Source organism: Podarcis erhardii (assembly GCF_964252035.2).
Source record: "Podarcis erhardii genome assembly, chromosome: 12".
Lineage (NCBI taxonomy): Eukaryota > Metazoa > Chordata > Lepidosauria > Squamata > Lacertidae > Podarcis > Podarcis erhardii.
The window spans coordinates 183,827-200,341 of NC_138513.1; the positions used below are offsets into that span (position 1 = coordinate 183,827).

The 16,515-nt window shown below is 44.6% G+C and overlaps 1 protein-coding gene and 1 long non-coding RNA gene across 3 annotated transcripts in view; both read right to left on the reverse strand.

The window, feature by feature from the left end:
* Window positions 1–1,055: 1,055 nt before the first annotated feature.
* LOC309325909 (vomeronasal type-2 receptor 26-like) lies at window positions 1,056–14,533 on the reverse strand. 2 transcript variants are annotated; one of them, XM_081834270.1, is made up of 7 exons: window positions 14,428–14,526; window positions 14,045–14,309; window positions 7,995–8,286; window positions 7,104–7,919; window positions 3,778–4,005; window positions 2,805–2,931; window positions 1,056–1,968 (listed from the first exon to the last, which is right to left on the reverse strand). In XM_081834270.1, the coding sequence occupies exons 2-7, from the start codon at window positions 14,140–14,142 to the stop codon at window positions 1,070–1,072; spliced, it is 2,460 nt and encodes an 819-aa protein (XP_081690396.1). In that variant the 5' UTR covers window positions 14,143–14,309; window positions 14,428–14,526; the 3' UTR covers window positions 1,056–1,069. The 2 variants fall into 2 exon arrangements, with proteins under 2 accessions (XP_081690396.1, XP_081690397.1); XM_081834271.1 differs by lacking the exon at window positions 14,045–14,309 and having other exon boundaries at window positions 14,428–14,533.
* A 927-nt stretch (window positions 14,534–15,460) lies between these two features.
* LOC309326109 overlaps window positions 15,461–16,515 on the reverse strand; it is a 10,022-nt gene continuing 8,967 nt past the window's right edge. Inside the window, exon 3 of the long non-coding RNA XR_014150161.1 lies at window positions 15,461–15,973. This is a non-coding gene — a long non-coding RNA (uncharacterized lncRNA). The remainder of the gene's footprint in view (window positions 15,974–16,515) is intronic.

Here is a 16,515-nt window from a genome sequence, read left to right on the forward strand (position 1 = left end):
CAGTAGTGGCACCCGCCCTGTGGAAGGCCCTCCCATCAGATGTCAAGGAAATAACAACTTTAAAAGGCATCTGAAGGCAGCCCTGTATGGGGAAGTTTTTAATGTCTGATATTTTATCGTGTTTTCACTCTTCTGCTGGGAGCTGCTCAGAGTGGCTGGGGAAACCCAGTCAGATAGGTGGGGTATAAATAATAAAATTATTATTGTTATTGTTATTGTTATTGTTGTTGTTATTTATTACAGACCGGCCATGCTTGGAAGTTGTATTTAGATGTAAGCAACTGCCCTTTCCATATTTGAAAAACCCACACACTTCATAAAGCTGATTGGTCTACATGTCATTTAGGAGAAGGAAAGTGCAGCCCTTTCTTCTGAACTGCAGGCAGTGGAATGCTTTCCTCCTGTCATCACCCTGTTTTTATCAAGGGGCAGAGTTAAGCCAGGTTGAGCCCAGTGTGTCCCTTCTGTAGCGTATGCATACAGAATTAGCATATGCAAACAGAGAGCACAGCTCTGTGAGGTGGGACCACCCTCTTTGTATTTATCTTCACTGGCAAACAGTAGCCACTCACTGAGCTTCCTTTTGCCCTGCCACTGCTAAGGAGGACTCTAGACATAGCCAGGGGTCAGAGCTGAGGAATACATGGAAACACATGAGCACCAAAAACCAAACATGTTGGAGCAAAGTCAACAGAAATAGAGACATGCAGCCTGTTCCTGGTTCACTTGGCATTCGGCTCCACTCCCAGCTCCTCATAACATCAGGGCCTTGTGTCATGTTGCTCATGTGATGTCAGGATGTGTGTTGGGTCCCCCAATCCTCTGGAGAAGCTGGACCAACATGCCTGATCAGTTATGTAGTGGGAATCAGGCAGTAATAAAGGACATTAAACATTGAGCCCAGTTTACTTGGGGCCATTGCATGACATATACATTCATTTTCATCTGCAGGATTCATGTGAAATAAAGAGGACTATGTGAAGCTACAATCCCAAGACAACTACATGTGCTTCCTTTCTACTGTGCTGGCCATTGACAACATTGAATGTTTTAAGCCTCAGATGCCATCTTAAGTCCTTGTTCCCAGGTGCTCCTTTGTATTCAGATCAGGCCTCAGCAGAATAACGTAGCACTTGGGGAGGAAGATGCAGCCCAGGAGCCCAGCACTGGAGGCCAACATAGAGAAGATCTGCACGGCCACCATGTACTTGCCCTTGGTGCTCAGGTAGGTGGGCACAAAAGACACCCAAACACTGCAGAAGACCAGCATGCTGAAGGTGATCAGCTTGGCTTCATTGAAGGGGCCAGGCAGCTTCCTGGCTAGGAAAGCCACCGTGAAGCAGGTGGCAGCCAAGAAGCCCAGGTAGCCAAGGGCAACGTAGAACATGGCCACAGACCCTTCGTTGCATTGCAGGATGATCTCTTCCACCTGGGAGCGCATGTCGGGCTCTGGGAATGGGGGAGAAGAGCCCAGCCAGATGGTGCAGATGAGAACTTGCCCCCCAGAACAGGAGATGACAATGGAGTTGGCCAGAGTCTTCCCTAGCCATCTCCTCACCCTGTTCCCTGGCCTTGTGGCCAGGAAGGCCAGCACCACCGTGATGGTCTTGGCCAAGAGAGAAGAAACAGCAACGGAGAAGATGATGCTGAAGGCCGTTTGTCGGAGAAGGCAGGTCGCTATTCTTGGTTGCCCAATGAAGAGGAAGGAGGACAAACAGGAAAGCAGAAGGGATGCGAGCAGGATGTAGGAGAGGTCCCGGTTGTTGGCTTTGACTATTGGGGTTTCTTTGTATTTAATGAAGATTCCTAACACAATGCCTGCTGTAGAAGATAAGAAGAGGACAATGGAAGCTAAGGTGACCCCCAGATGTTCTTCATAAGCCAGGAAGGTGATAATCTTGGAGACACATTGATCTCTGTCCTTGTTTGGATGCTGATCTTCTGGGCATTTGGTGCAACGTTCTGCATCTGAGAAAGAGAATAATAGAATCACAGAACTGTAGAGTTGGAAAGGAATCCTCTCATGCAAGGATATGCAGTTGTTCCATATGGCATCAAGAGTGGCTTTTTGAAAGTCTATGCTGATGTGGCATAGGTCAGGAGATAAGAATGTGTAAATAGGTAAAGAGAGGGGGAAATAGTCTGTTGGTTTTAGAAAAATGTTCACCCTTTTTATTCTGCCTTTCCTAAAGGGAGATAGATGGGGTGCACAATCTTTTTCTCATTTTAATCACCAAAGCAACATTGTGATCTCGGATTAACTGAGAGGCAATGGCCTCCACATTGGTTTACTGCATAAAAATGGTTCCTGCGTAATCTTGAAGACACATTTGTTTAACTTATCCTTGTTAATGCAAACAGTTTTCTATTGCTTCCATGCAATTCTCATACTAGTGAGATCAGAATAGTCCATCTATTGCATTGTAATCATTTTCATATACTGTATCATTTATTTTGTATTACGCTTTTACTGTGTTAAAAATATGCCACTTCTCATTATTTGTTAGTTCTACTTAATCACTTTCGAATTTTTCTAAATTTCCTTTTTTAGTGCTGTTTTAGTTCCTTTATCATTGAAAGCTCAGTATAAAATAGCAAAAAGCAATGATTCCCACTTTGAACCCCAGTGATTGCTGACTTGTGGCATTTCTTTCAAATCATTTCCTGGAATGAAGGTGATTAAGAAGAGAATAGAAAGGATGTGCATTCAGCAATGTCTTCAGAATTCCCACAAAAAATGCACCTGAATGAATCTCCGCCCTGAATTGATTCTCCCAAGGAGCCTTTCCCTTGAAGCAACCAACCTGCCTGAGTGGAGAAGGTCCCTTCTGCACATGGAACGCAAGCATAGCAGCAAACAGGCTTTCCTTCTTGAACCACCTTGGCATATCCAGGTCGACATCTTTCAGTACACCTGGAACGAGGTGCAGCCTAACCATAGAGAGAAGAAGATGTATTGAGGGGGAAGTGTCCGGAGTATTTGTGCAGATGAAATTCCCTCATAGAATTTGGAAATGACCCACCAAACAGGGTCTCTCATCCCACTCACCCCATCCACTCTGGCGGAGAATCATTTTTGATGCAGAACAGCATGGCAGGGAGACCACGTGGGTGTGTTTGCTTGCTTGTTTTAACATTTATATCACACTTTTCTATACAAAGGTCTGCTCAAGGCAGAGGACAAAATATACATAAAGCAAATAGCAATCCTAGAATCACAGCATTAAGAAAAGGGCAGCTACAGAACAAACTGATGAAGATTACTAATTGAAAATACTGACACCTGAATACAGTAATGAAAAACTGACTCTTGGATCATTATTAAAATAAATTTCGAGTCCTGGGAAAGAAGGGAAGAAATGAACCTCTTGTAGGAAGCTCCTACATAACAGAGAAGTTCCCCCTCTGGCGATCATCATCATCATCATCATCACTGCTATCATCATCCTCTGACCTTTCCTCCAATGATCGCAAGGTGATTTCTGCAGCTTTCTCCCATCTAATTTAATATCTGAACAGCCCTGCAGGGGTTGCAAGGCAGAGGATGTTCATGGCAAGAGAGCTGGCCCAGGCTGCTGAGGACCCTTCTGAAAGGTTGGGTCCAGTGGCCCATAATTTTCCCATGGCCTGCAGTGAACCCACACTTTCCAGGGGTTCATAACATGAGGAGTCATGTTAAAGCACCATTGGCTGACCACAAAATGACATTTTACAGCAGTTGCTCAAGGAAGAGCCTAAGCAGGCTCTCCTACCCTCTTCGTCTGTTACACCCCCTACCTTGTTAAATTTATTAGGCCACTCAATAGCTTCTGGATTAATGGTGAACTTTATTACACCCGATTCCTCTCTCCTGATGCCCCCAATGTTCACCATCACACGAGACTCATTGGGAAACATCACCAAATTCCTTATATCAAAGTCAGAAGGCAGCTCCCAATTCTCATCCAAACAAAGTCTGCCCCTGGAAGTATTGAAACACTGGATTTCATTTAAGAAAGGATGAAGCTGGAACGACAGGGAAGGCAGTATTAAGAAACCATGTTGAATATCTTAGTTCTACTGACTTATGAACTGGGGCTAGACTCATCTAGACTAGAAGCCCTATTCAGGCATTTCATTTGATTGATTAAAGCAGGAGTTTTCAACCAGTGTGCCATGGCACCCTGGGGTGTCAGGGGATGATAGTCAGGGGTGCCGTGAGCAACACTGGCCCCCATCCCTCTTTCCTTCCCTCCCTCCTTTGATGTGCCCTCTTGCATCTCTGCCTCCCAAAGGCTTGCACAGATGTTTGTTGCAGCGACTACAAGCTTGTCCATGAGCTCCCCAGATGAATGGTGCCTGGGGGGCTGGCCGGGGGGGGGGCTGGGTGCCAGGAGCTGAGGTGCCTTGGAGTAAGCAAGCAGGTGGGCGAGGGAGCCCAGCCAGCCAGTCCACCAGCCCTTGCTTTGTGGAAGGGACAAAGAAGTGGGAGGCCAGGCAGGCAGGCACCACACTGGCCTTTCTTGTGCTTGTGGGACCACTAAGGCTGGGGGCTATACTCCTATTGATGCAGCCCAGAATTGCATTGGCTTTTTTAGCTGCCGCGTCACACTGTTGGCTCATGTCAAGTTTGTGGTCAACCAAGACTCCTAGATCCTTTTCACATGTACTGCTCTCAAGCCAGGTGTCACCCATCTTGTATTTGTGCCTCTCATTTTTTTTGCCCAAGTGCAATACTTTACATTTCTCCCTATTAAAATTCATCTTGTTTGTTTTGGCCCAGTTCTCTAATCTGTCAAGGTTGTTTTGAAGTGTGATCCTGTCCTCTGGGGTGTTAGCCACCCCTCCCAGTTTGGTGTCATCTGCAAATTTGATCAGGATGCCCTTGAGTCCATCATCCAAGTCGTTGATAAAGATGTTGAATAAGACCGGGCCCAAGACAGAACCCTGTGGCACCCCACTAGTCACTCTTCTCCAGGATGAAGAGGAACCATTGATGAGCACCCTTTGGGTTCGGTCAGTCAGCCAGTTACAAATCCACTGAGTGGTAGCATAGTCAAGACCGCATTTTACCAGCTTCTTTACAAGAATTGTCCAGAAAGTTGTCCAGAAAGATGAAGAGTCAACTTTCTTTGAGGTGGGGGGTGGCTCAGGGATCAGGGACGGCTGTGGGGGCTGCCTGCGGGACTCCCAAGGAGAAGGGGCAGAAGAGGAGAGGAGGCTGAGGGAACACTCCACAAGGGAGGGTATTTGAAAAGGGACGAGGGGCTGCCTGATCTGCAGGCAAGGGTTGAAATAACTGGGCTTCCGAGGTCTGGAGCTTGTTTCTCCGCTGGGGAGCCACAGAAAGAATGTGGCTGGTCAAGGGAGCTGTGGACTCAAAAAAGGCTGAAAACCTCTGGATTAAAGTATTTATATAATTATAAAATAACAAGGAGCTTTGAAGAATGAGATTAATACAAATGACAATACTATTTTAAAACTCACAAAGAACGTAGACATCCAAAATGTCTAACAGGCACAATCCTAAAAAACCAGTGCTTGGGAATAAGTGCATTGGAACGAGCTGAGAGAGCAGCATTTCCACAGGAGTCCCTTTTATCTCGAGTGAAGATTATTGCACATTACAAGGGTAACTGCAGAGAAGGCCTGCACAGACCCTGCCCTTGTCACCTGTGTGTGCCTCCTTCGCGAGAGGTTCAGAGGGTGGCAACACGAGAGCGGCACTTTTCTGTGGAAGGGAGGCTTGCCTTCCTGACATATCTTTAAGTGCTGACAAAAGCATCCAGACTGTTGGTGTATTAAACAACCCATGGCCTTTTAAATGAGTTTGTGAGAGGAGGGTTATTGGTTTGCTTTTCTTAGTTTATTGTTACAGGGGGTTTTTCTCATTCGATATTTTTATGCTATGATCTGCCCTGTGATCTTTGAACAAAGGACAGTTAACAACAACAATAACAGCAGCAGCAGCAGCAGCAGCAACAACAACAACAACTAGAAGTGTGCCACAAGGCATGCACTAGTCCCAATCCCTGCAGAGCAGTAGTGAGATTCCAAGGTGTTTCCAGGTGCTCCCCCAGGGTCAGGGTTCCTTTGAGAACCAAGACAAGTAGAGACTGCCATAGCTTTAAGTTGAGACGGAGGGAGTCCAGATCTTACAGCATGGTCATCTCACTGGCAAAGAGCCCCACACAGTGGCCTTGCATTGCAGAGAGAGCCCTCCTGAACCCGCCACTGGCCTTTGCAGAAACTTCTCCCCTTTCTCCCACTTCCACAACCCCTAGAATTCCAAAGCACAGATTTCTTTTGTGGCATCAGACTCAGTTTACCCTGATAGGCTCCCCTGCTGAGCCCTGTGGCCAGAGCGACTCTTTATTTCTCTCAGTGTCTACATTACCTTCCTTTTGTCTGGTTAGTGACTTGGGCAGGAGTAGCAAGGGGGGCGCAGAGAAAGTGGGGACCTTCAGTTCTTGCAACTGCCTCAGTCCGGCCAGACCTTCAGAGAAGTCTTACTGGGACAATGAGGGCAGAGCTGCTTCTGTTTCACTTTGAAGAAAGAGTTAAGTTTACTGGCTTCTGGTGATTTCATGTTTAATTGCTGACTTACTGATCCGAGCCTTGACACAAAATTAGTATATAAAACCATGGAATAGAGACTCTCCAAGTGTCCCTATTTTCTCAGGGACGTCCCTGATTTAGAGAAGCCATCCCGGTTTCTGATTTGATCCCCGAATGTCCCACTTTTCCATAGGCTGTCCCTATTTTCATGGGAGAAATGTTAGGAGGGTATGGAGTTATCCAACCCCTGAGCCATCTGAAGACAATCCTGTATAGGAAAGTGTTTTTGTTGTTTAATGTTTAATATTTCATTATGTTTTTATATATGTAGGAAGCTGCCCAGAGTGGCTGGGGCAACCCAGTCAGAGGTGTGGGATATAAATAGTAAAATTCTTATTATGGAATGGGACGGCCCTATTTTCATCGGAGAAATGTTGGAGGGTATGACATGTACATGTTTTTATATGCACTGGAATCCCAAAAGAGGGTTGTTTTTTTGCCTCACCTCTAAATTGTCTTGTAGTTAGGACGGTGGATTGCAATTTGCAAAACGGGGAAGAAAATACCTGCCATGGTTGTAGCCTTTGATGTTCCCCCTTGTTTCCTTCCCCCACCATCAGCAGCCGCTTTGATCTAGATGAAACTGCCGCCTTGACCACAGCCTGAGCCACAGCCTGAGCAGTGATGTAAGTGCTGTAGCTGTCCTGAGACAGGGCTCTCTCCAGCTCCTCTTGCGGCAGAGCCTCCAGGTTCTCCTTCTCTCTGCATCTTGTCTGGCCTTTCACAGACAACACATGCTTTGAATATGAACATTGAAACATTTCCCCCAGAAAATGCTGAAGAAGATTGGAAAGTACTGCATAGTAATCACGTTTTGTGCTCTTTATTCTGGTCTTCATTACAAAGGAGAGAGACCCATGAATGTACTGGAAGTACATAGGGGGAATAGACAAGCTAATACTGATTTCCTGAAAAGATGTTGTGATCCAGACTTTCGCCCCTATTTCCTTTTCATACATTCCGTGTATCGACACAATTTTGAAGATTCCCACTGGGTCAGTTACATAGCAAACAAATACACTGACTTGTCTCCAGATGAAAAAAGGTTCACCTGGGCTGATCCTAAGTGCTAGATCATTTTCTTTTATTATTTTTGATAAGGCAATGCAAATCCCTCTGCTGATCAACAGAGGTCTCAAGGCACTCACAAACATTTCTCCACTGTTATTGTCCGGAACCAAGAGGCCAATCCACGTCCATCCAAAATGCAGGAGCAACTCGACAATTCCTTGGTGCTGAGTTTTCTCTTTGGGGAGCATCCGGTAGACAAAAGGGAACTGAGTTTTATCTTCAAGACCCTGGGCAGTGAAGCCATAACTGATCTAGTGAGGAAATGAAAAGATTACTGTATGCATTTCAAATTCTCTGACCTTCCATGCCCTCTGTCCCATTCATACCTGTGGGATTTTGTAGATGCCTGACATGGCTGAAATCTCTTTTGAGATGGCAGAATTTCCCCTTTCAAGAACAACTAGCAGGTCATTTGGATCGCCACAGTGATAATTGGGAATATTGCTTCCACTGCCTGTAAGCAGCTGTAGCATGGCATCTGAAGTCATCCTTGCATCTGCGTAGTTCTCATAGAGGCTGTAGCCCAGGGTGATGTTGGGTAAGAGCCTGAGATCCTGGTTGATCTCCTGGATGGTGAACAAGAAGGACGATATGTGCCAGTAGAACCAAGGTGACTCTCTACAATAAAGGAATAAAGAAGTATAAAGCTACAATTCACAGCTGAATGAAAACAAACATTATCTGACCAACAGAGATTAGTATTTATTTAATTATCTTATTGCATTTACATCCAATATTTTTTCCTGTCCATTATACAATAAAGATTGGGCAATTCATGCTCCATTACAGGAGAACAGACGCAAAGAGTCTCCATGTAATAAAACTGATTAAAAAATGAAGTTTGTGAAATACTGTGAAGCCGCAAAGGTTGCTTTTGCTTCAGTGGATTTGGCTGCTTCCGGGAGGAGCTGTGTAAATTCCTCAGTTGTTCTTCAGAAGGAAAAATGGGGGTCAAGGAGGAGGAGGGCTTTGCCAAAAATGACCACAATGTTAGAAAACAGTTGGTTAGGAACAATTTGTGTCCTAGAGAGGAAGCAGAAAATGCCTCTTTAATTACAGATGAAGCCTGTGGTGTTGAAAATGTGTGTGTGAAAAAAATGAATATTTCTTGTTCACATTTTAGAGATCTGACTCCACTAACAATTAAGTCATATTACCTGCATTATTTCATTTGTTTAATTCAAAGCATATTTTTTTCTGCTTTTCAGCATGAAATGTCACACAGAGGGTTTTAAAATGTTTTAAACCGTTACATTCCTAAAAGACAACTATGATTAAATAGTTTATAAATTGTCAAAATAGAATAATAATAAATAAAATCACTGAAGCTTGGTGACTGCCTGAGTTTTGTGCCACCCCGCAGGCGGGATAATTCAGTGCATTCTTTTGATTCCAGACCAGATTCATTTACATTATTCTTTTACCACCTTCAAAACGCAACACAGCAGCATGAGTAGAGAATTTTACTAGGGAAGAGCCAGGGAACAAGGAAATAGGAGAGGTTTTGAGGAGACTCTTTTCCCAGCTTCCAAATCCCATGAAGCCCAGCCAGTAGGGACAATGGTCAGGGATGATGGGGGTTCTAGTCCAGTGACATCAGCAGGGCCGCCAGCCCCCCCAACTCTGAAATAGGGGCTATTTCCCTGATAAATAGGAACCACGGCAGAAGTGCTGGCAAGCGTGACCTCCCTCTGTACAGGATGGCATACTTCTCAGTGCTGGTGAAGGGTGTCTTGGAAAAGACATGTCCATCTTGATTAACAAAATGTTTTGAAGATACAATGCCACTAATGAGAAAGTCGCCAGCCCGGTAATAGCTGCAAGCATCCGTTTGATCCCTGACCAGATTCAAGGGGCATTTTGCCCTCCGGTTCCTGCAGACTACATGGTGCATCATTAGCAGCAGAAGAAGCAACAGAAGCAGCGGGGATCTCATTCTGGCTTTGCATCTTACACATATATTCCTCTTTCCCCAGCCTGTCGCTTGCACTAAATCATGGCTCAGTCTGTCTCCGACACAGGAAATATCCTCTTCAGCAACGTTTTCTTTCACTGTCAAGGTGTCATTAATATCATGCTGTTGTTGTTTCTGATGCTTATGCAATCTCCAGAAATATCTCTGGAGCTTTTAAAAGAAGAAATCACTATGATTTTGATAATTACAAGTGGAAGAAGTTTCACCTCAATAACTTTCTGGAGTTTTGAATGGCTGAAGAGGCAGGTGCAGAGCTGGAGAAAAACATGTTTCTCATATATGTGGCGTAACTCAGTGTGTGTGTGTGTGTGTTATGGGGGGGGGGTTGAGTTTGGCCTGAACTTTTCTCACACAGACCTAATGAGATCCCTGCAGCAGGATCAGACCAAAGACCCAACTAGTCTAACAGCTTGTACCTCATAGCAGCGAAACAGACAGTTAGGGCAGGAGGGTCCCAATGGGACTGATCCTGCTTTTTCAAGAGACTGGGAGGGCTTAAATCTTTAACATGCTGCTAGCCATGATGCCCATGCTGTGCCTCCACAGGGGGAAATGCTGCTGCGCTTCGGTCCAGCCAGGGCTTTCAGCTGAGGCATTTGGTTGGTCCCTGTGAGACCAGGATGTGGGTTAATGATGAGTCATTGGTCTAATCCAACAGCCAGGCTCTTCCTATATTCTCACTGTTTTATTTTGTAATTGCATTATGGTTTGGTGCCATGGACACCTTTCAGGGGATAGAAATGTCAATACCAAAAATAATACAGAATCATCATCATCATCAACAACAACATGTGTGTTTCTTATACCCTACCCAACCACTCTGGGTGGCTTCCAGCAAAAATACAGGGAACAACAACAACAACATGAAATGGGTCAGTGCATCTGGCTGTTAACCAGAAATTTGTTACTTCAACCCTACCCAGGGATGGCTGTGGGAAGGTTTCCTGCATTGTAGGGGGTAAGACTGGATGCCCCTTGGTGTCCCATCCAGCTTTACAATACTATGACTGTGTTCAAACATTAAAAGCTTCCCAGGATATGGCTGCCTTCAGATGAAAATTTATATAGTTCCACAAACCTTCTGCCTGGTTCCCTGTAATCTGACTGTGAGGAGAGCACCAGAAGGCCCTCAGAGCTGGGCCTCAGTGTCTGGGCTGACCAAGGGGTGGGGACACTCCTTCAGGTACACAGGGCCGAAGCTGTGAGGGACTTTAAATATCAACCCCAACACTTTGAATTGTCCTGGGAAATGTACTGGGAGTCATTGTAGATCTTTTAGCTCAAATGTGAGACAACCAGAACGTGTAATACTCTGACGAGACAGTGGCCAGGAAGGTAGAGTTTGAGCTGGCATACCAGATGGAGTTGGTAGACAGTCACCCTGGACGCAGAGTTGACCTGCGCCTCCATGGACAGCTGTAAATCCAAAATGACCCCCACACCGTGTGCCTGGTCTTTTAGGGGCACAGTTTCCCCACACCTGCTCGTCCCCTGTCTCCCAGAAACAGTACTTCTGTCTTGTCGGGATTCAGTTTCAATTCATTAACCAGCCCCACCCTCCAACTGCTTCCAGACATTCACACAGGACCTTCACTGCCATTACTGGTTCCAATTTAAACAAGAGGTAGAGCTGAGTATCATCTGCATATTGATGAACACTCAGCCCCAACCCGCTGCTGAGGCCTCCCAGTGGTTTCATATAGATAAGAAGGAGGTCATCTCACATCTTATTTGGTGAGTGGGGAGAGGGATGTTCATCTTGGCCCCTTCTTCGGGTGACTCCTACATTTCTGTGTTGAAGAAGGAACAAATTTCTGCCATTTTTAGCCGGGGGGGCGGAGTGTCGAGGGAGGGACCACCCTTTCCTTTATGGAGCACAATGTGGCTGTGCAGCTATGCAGCTTGGACTGTTAAAATTTTGGGGCTTGGGTCATCCCAGACTTCTTTTCATGGAGAACTTACTGGGGGCTTCTGGGGATGGTTTTATCCTCTTTGGGATGAAAGGATCTTCTTTCTGCTTCCATGTAGGGAGGTGTTTTGGGGAGAATTTATGGGCTGTATCCCTTGAAATATGTCCCCTTTCCTCCTTTCTAGGCTTCTACTTTCACTCCATTTGCAGTCTGTTCCTTACAGGGTAGGAACCAAGCTAAGGACTGCAAATTCATTATTCTCCTATACATCCCAGCCTTGTGTTCCATATCCCTCTAAAGGAAAGCAGTGACACGATGGCTTCAAAGCAGCTTAAAGTTTATTTCCACCACTATCTGAAAGGCTTCTTCAACAGAGGGCAACTCTCTGGGGTAGGTTGCAGGGGAGAAATATTGTTCTGTTTCCCCTTCAGTGTGTTCTGGAGAACACTTCTTGTCTTTTTCCAGGATGACAAGGAACCCTTAGTGAGTCCTCTTTGGGTTTGGTCAGTCAACCAGCTACGAATCCACCTAATAGTTACCACATTCAACCCACATTTTACCATCTTCCTTGCAAGAATATCAGTGGGGACTTTGTCAAAAGCCTTACTGAAATCAATATACACTCTGTCCACAGCATCCCCCTGATCCACCAGGCTTTTATTAAAAAAGAAAGAAATGAGATTCTTCTGGCATGACCTGTTTTTGAGAAACCCCTCCTGGGTCTTAGTAATCATAGCATCCTTTTCTAAGTGCTCACAGACCAACTGTTGAATTATCTGTTCGAGGACCTTTCCTGGTATTGATGTTAAGTTCACTGGTTGGTAGTTGCTGAGTCTGCTCTCCCCCTCCTTTTTTTTTTTGAAGATGGCAACACTTGCCCACTTCCAGTCTGTTCTCCAAGAATTCCCAAAGATCATAGCCAGAGGCTCTGAGGTTACACCCACAAACTCCTTTAGTACCCTTGGATGCAGCTCATCAGGCCCTGGAGATTTGAATTCATTTAAAGTATCTAGGTGTTCCCTTGCCACCCCTTTTCCTATCTTGGGTTGCAGCTCCCTCCTTGCATCACTTATTGTGTCATCACCAGGTAGGGCATCACTTTCCTTTTGGGCAAAGACAGAGGCAAAGTAGGTGTTTGTCACCCAATAGCATTTCTCTGTCTTTTCCTGCAGAAGACCTACCACTTGCTTGTTCTTCGTCTTACTTCGGACATGGACCAAAAAAAAATTAAAAAATATTTTTAACCTCTCTTGTAAGCCTGAGCTCATTCTGAGCTTTAGCCAGCCTGACCTTCACTCTGCAACCATTGGCTACTCATGTATACTCCTCCTTTGTGATTCCCCCTTTCTTCCATTTCTTATGCATGCCCTTCTTTAACTCTCAGCTCTTCTGTAAGTTTCTTATGCAACCCCACTGGTTTCTTTAGATGAGTCCCACTTTTCTTTCTTGTTGGAATTGTCTGCATGTGGGTGTATGTAAGTCAATTCAAAGTAGGGCATTGACCTAATGTGTGTCTAGTACAACTATACTCAGAAGGATACATTTGAGCAAGGACTTATTTTTATTAAAGCACTAATATTTTAAAATATCATGATATGGACTTCCAGTGAATTTTCTAAGTGAGCATAACATGGAGATGAACTTACATTTTCTCGCTTTTTCTGGCCATTATTTGCTCTCTGTTGTTCAGATCAGGCCTCAACAAAAGTATGTAACATTTGGGGGGAAAGATGCAACCCAGTAAGCCAGCACTAGAGCAAAAGATGGAGAAGATCTCCACGGCCACCAAGTATTTCCCTTTGGTGCTCATGTAGGAACAAAGGACAACCAAACACTACAAAACACCAACATGCTGAAAGTGATAAATTTGACTTCATTGAAACTATCAGGTAATTTCCTGGTCAGAAAAGCCACAATGAAGCTGATTATGGCCAGGGAACCCATATAGCCCAAGACACAGTAAAACATGGTAGATGAACCCTCATTGCATTCCAATATGATCTTCCCATTCAAGGATTGCATGTTCCTATCTGGGAATGGAGGGGAAGTACTTAACCACAGAGTACAAATGGCAGCTTGAATGAAGGTGGAGGAGAGGACAACTGACAAATGGTCAGTCTTTTCCCCACCCATTTCCTCATCCCAGATCCTGGCTTGGTTGCCATGAATGCCAGAACCACGGTGATGGTTTTTGCCAATACGCAGGAAAGAGCCACAGAGAAGACAATGCCAAAGACCATTTGGGGTAGAAGGCAGATCCCTTTTCCTGGCTGCCCAATGAAGAGCAAAGCACAGAGGAAGGAAAGAAGTAGGGAGATGAGCAGAATGTAAGTGAGGGTCCGGTTGTTGGCCTTGACGATGGTCGTGTTCCTGTGTTTCACAAAACTTCCCAGCACTAAAATTGTGATGAAAGAGAAAGAAATGGCCAAGGTAGCCAAGATAATCCCTAAATTTTCTTTGTAAGAGAGGTAGCTTAGAACTTTGGGAACACATTGACTGTGGTCCTTGCTGGGATACTGGTCTTCTGGACAATTGATACAAGCTTCCATATCTGAGGGGAGGAATGAAAAGCTGGTTATTTCTAGACATTTACCAATTATTACCTGAACAGTACATTAGAAGAGTCAGATTCATTTTCTGCCTTCCTGAAATTCTTTTAACTACTTCAAGAAAAGCATTCCCAGTAGTGAGAATGAATCTTTCTGTGTTCACGTGTTCATGTTTGAGTTCATGGTTTGTAATAGCTAAATGTTTCTCTGGGTGAAGGTAAGGCACAATGGACAGCAATTCAGTGTAAGATATATTCTTCAAATAAATAATTACTATGCTACATTATCAAAAATTATTAATATCTATGTACATATAGCTTCCTACCCTTCTGGTTGGAGATTGTCCCTTCTGGATACTGAACACAATCATAGCAGCAGAAATTCTCTCCCTCCTTCTTTTGCTTGCTGTAGCCAGGATAGCAGTAGTCATTGCACAGAGAAACAGGCAGCACCTGTGCAGAAACAGGGAGATTAGGAATAAGAGAGATGCCTTCTTCTGTATCACATGAAAGGGAGACTAAAGAGACTATTATTTTCAAAAAGGGGAAAAGAGAGGACCCAAATAATTACCGCCCAGTCAGTCTGACATCAATACCAGGGAAGATTCTGGAGCAGATCATTAAGCAAACAGTCTGTGAGACCTAGAAAGGAATGCTGTGATCACCAATAGTCAGCATGGATTTCTGAAAAATAAGTCATGTCAGACGAACCTGATCTCGTTTTTTGACAGAATTACAACCCTGGTAGATGAAGGGAACACAGTGGATGTAGCCTACCTTGATTTCAGCAAGGCATTTGACAAGGTGCCCCCTGATATTCTTGTAAAGAAGCTGGTAAAATGCGGTCTTGACTATGCTACCACTCAGTGGATTTGTAACTGGCTGACTGACCGAACTCAAAGGGTGCTCATCAATGATTCCTCTTCATCCTGGAGAAGAGTGACTAGTGGGGTGCCACAGGGTTCTGTCTTGGGCCCGGTCTTATTCAACATCTTTATCAATGACTTGGATGATGGACTCCAGAGAAGCGGACACGGAGCAATGGATCCAAACTACAAGAAAGAAGATGCCACCTAAGCATGAGGAAGAACTTCCTGACAGTAAGAGCTGTTTGACAGTGGAATTTGCTGCCAAGGAGTGTGGTGGAGTCTCCTTCTTTGGAGGTCTTTAAGCAGAGGCTTGACAACCATATGTCAGGAGTGCTCTGATGGTGTTTCCTGCTTGGCAGGGGGTTGGATTCGATGGCCCTTGTGGTCTCTTCCAACTCTATGATTCTATGATTCTATGATCTCTTTGGGCCCAGGAAGGTCTTATCATCTGAAGGAACTCTTGGACTCCTACCAGCTGGTTTGAGTGAACAGTGAAGGTTAGGGAGCCATGAAAGGTTTGTATATCGAACTGTTTGTGAAGAGATTGTGATGCAAAATCCCAGTGGGATGTAACAAGCCAGACTTTACCCAGAGGTGGTGATGAATAATATAATGGTATTCCCAACAGAATAATTCTCAAAATCATAAAGGAAGGAGGTTCTCCATAAATAAATGCTACATTGGCTTTTCTCTGAAAGGCACTTACATAGTTTCTCAGACTTTCAATGCCCAGTTCTAGCATTTCATCCACATAATTCCATTTTGGGATTCTGACTATGAAGTCATAACAAATATGATTCTGTGAAAGCATAGGTACAATTGTCTGTAAAAACTTGTCCCCTTTGTCATCATCCACAGCCAAGAGCCCGATCCATGTCCATTTGAAATGCTGAAGTAACAAGACCACTCCCTTGTGCTGGTGGGCTTCATATGGGACCATCTGGTACAAAAACGAGAATAGCCTTTTGGCACCTTGTACTGGCAGAAATGATCCATAAGTAAGCTGAAATAAAATGCATGAATATTTTTTTCAGATGGAGAATATCATGCAATACCTGTGAATCACAGAGTTGCAGGGCCATCTTTGAGAAGCGTTACAAGATAATTTTAATTATAATGTTGCAGAGAATCCAGCAGGTTGTCATGTTTAACATCCTGCTTAGACTCATAGAATTGCAGCATTCAGGTCCTATGCTCTGGAGCAGCAGAAAACAAGCTTGCTCCATCTTCCATGTGACAGTCCTTGAGATGGGACCCCTAGATCCTTTTCACATGAACTGCTAGTAAGCTAGGCGTCCCCCATCTTATACCGCTGCAGCTGGTTCTTCCTGCCTAAGTGCAGAACCTTACATTTGTCCCAGTTGAAAATCATTTTAAAGCTTGGTCCCAGGTCTCCAACCTGTTACAGTCATTTTGAATCCCAGTTCAGTCTTCTGCAGCATTAGCTACCCCTCCCATTTTGGTGTCATCTGCAAATTTGATGAGCATCCTCTCAATTCCTTCATCCAAATCATTTATGATGTTGAACAACAACGGGCCCAGGAC

Coding starts and splice junctions, on each gene's coding strand:
- LOC309325909 (XM_081834270.1), bottom strand. CDS start 14,142: ATGTCTAGAAATAACCAGCTTTTCATTCCTCCCCTCAGATATGGAAGC. Junction 4,006..7,103: donor AAAGGCTACAACCATGGCAG/GTATTTTCTTCC, acceptor CTGTCGTTCCAG/CTTCATCCTTTCTTAAATGA. Junction 2,932..3,777: donor GGCCTAATAAATTTAACAAG/GTAGGGGGTGTA, acceptor CTCTATGGTTAG/GCTGCACCTCGTTCCAGGTG.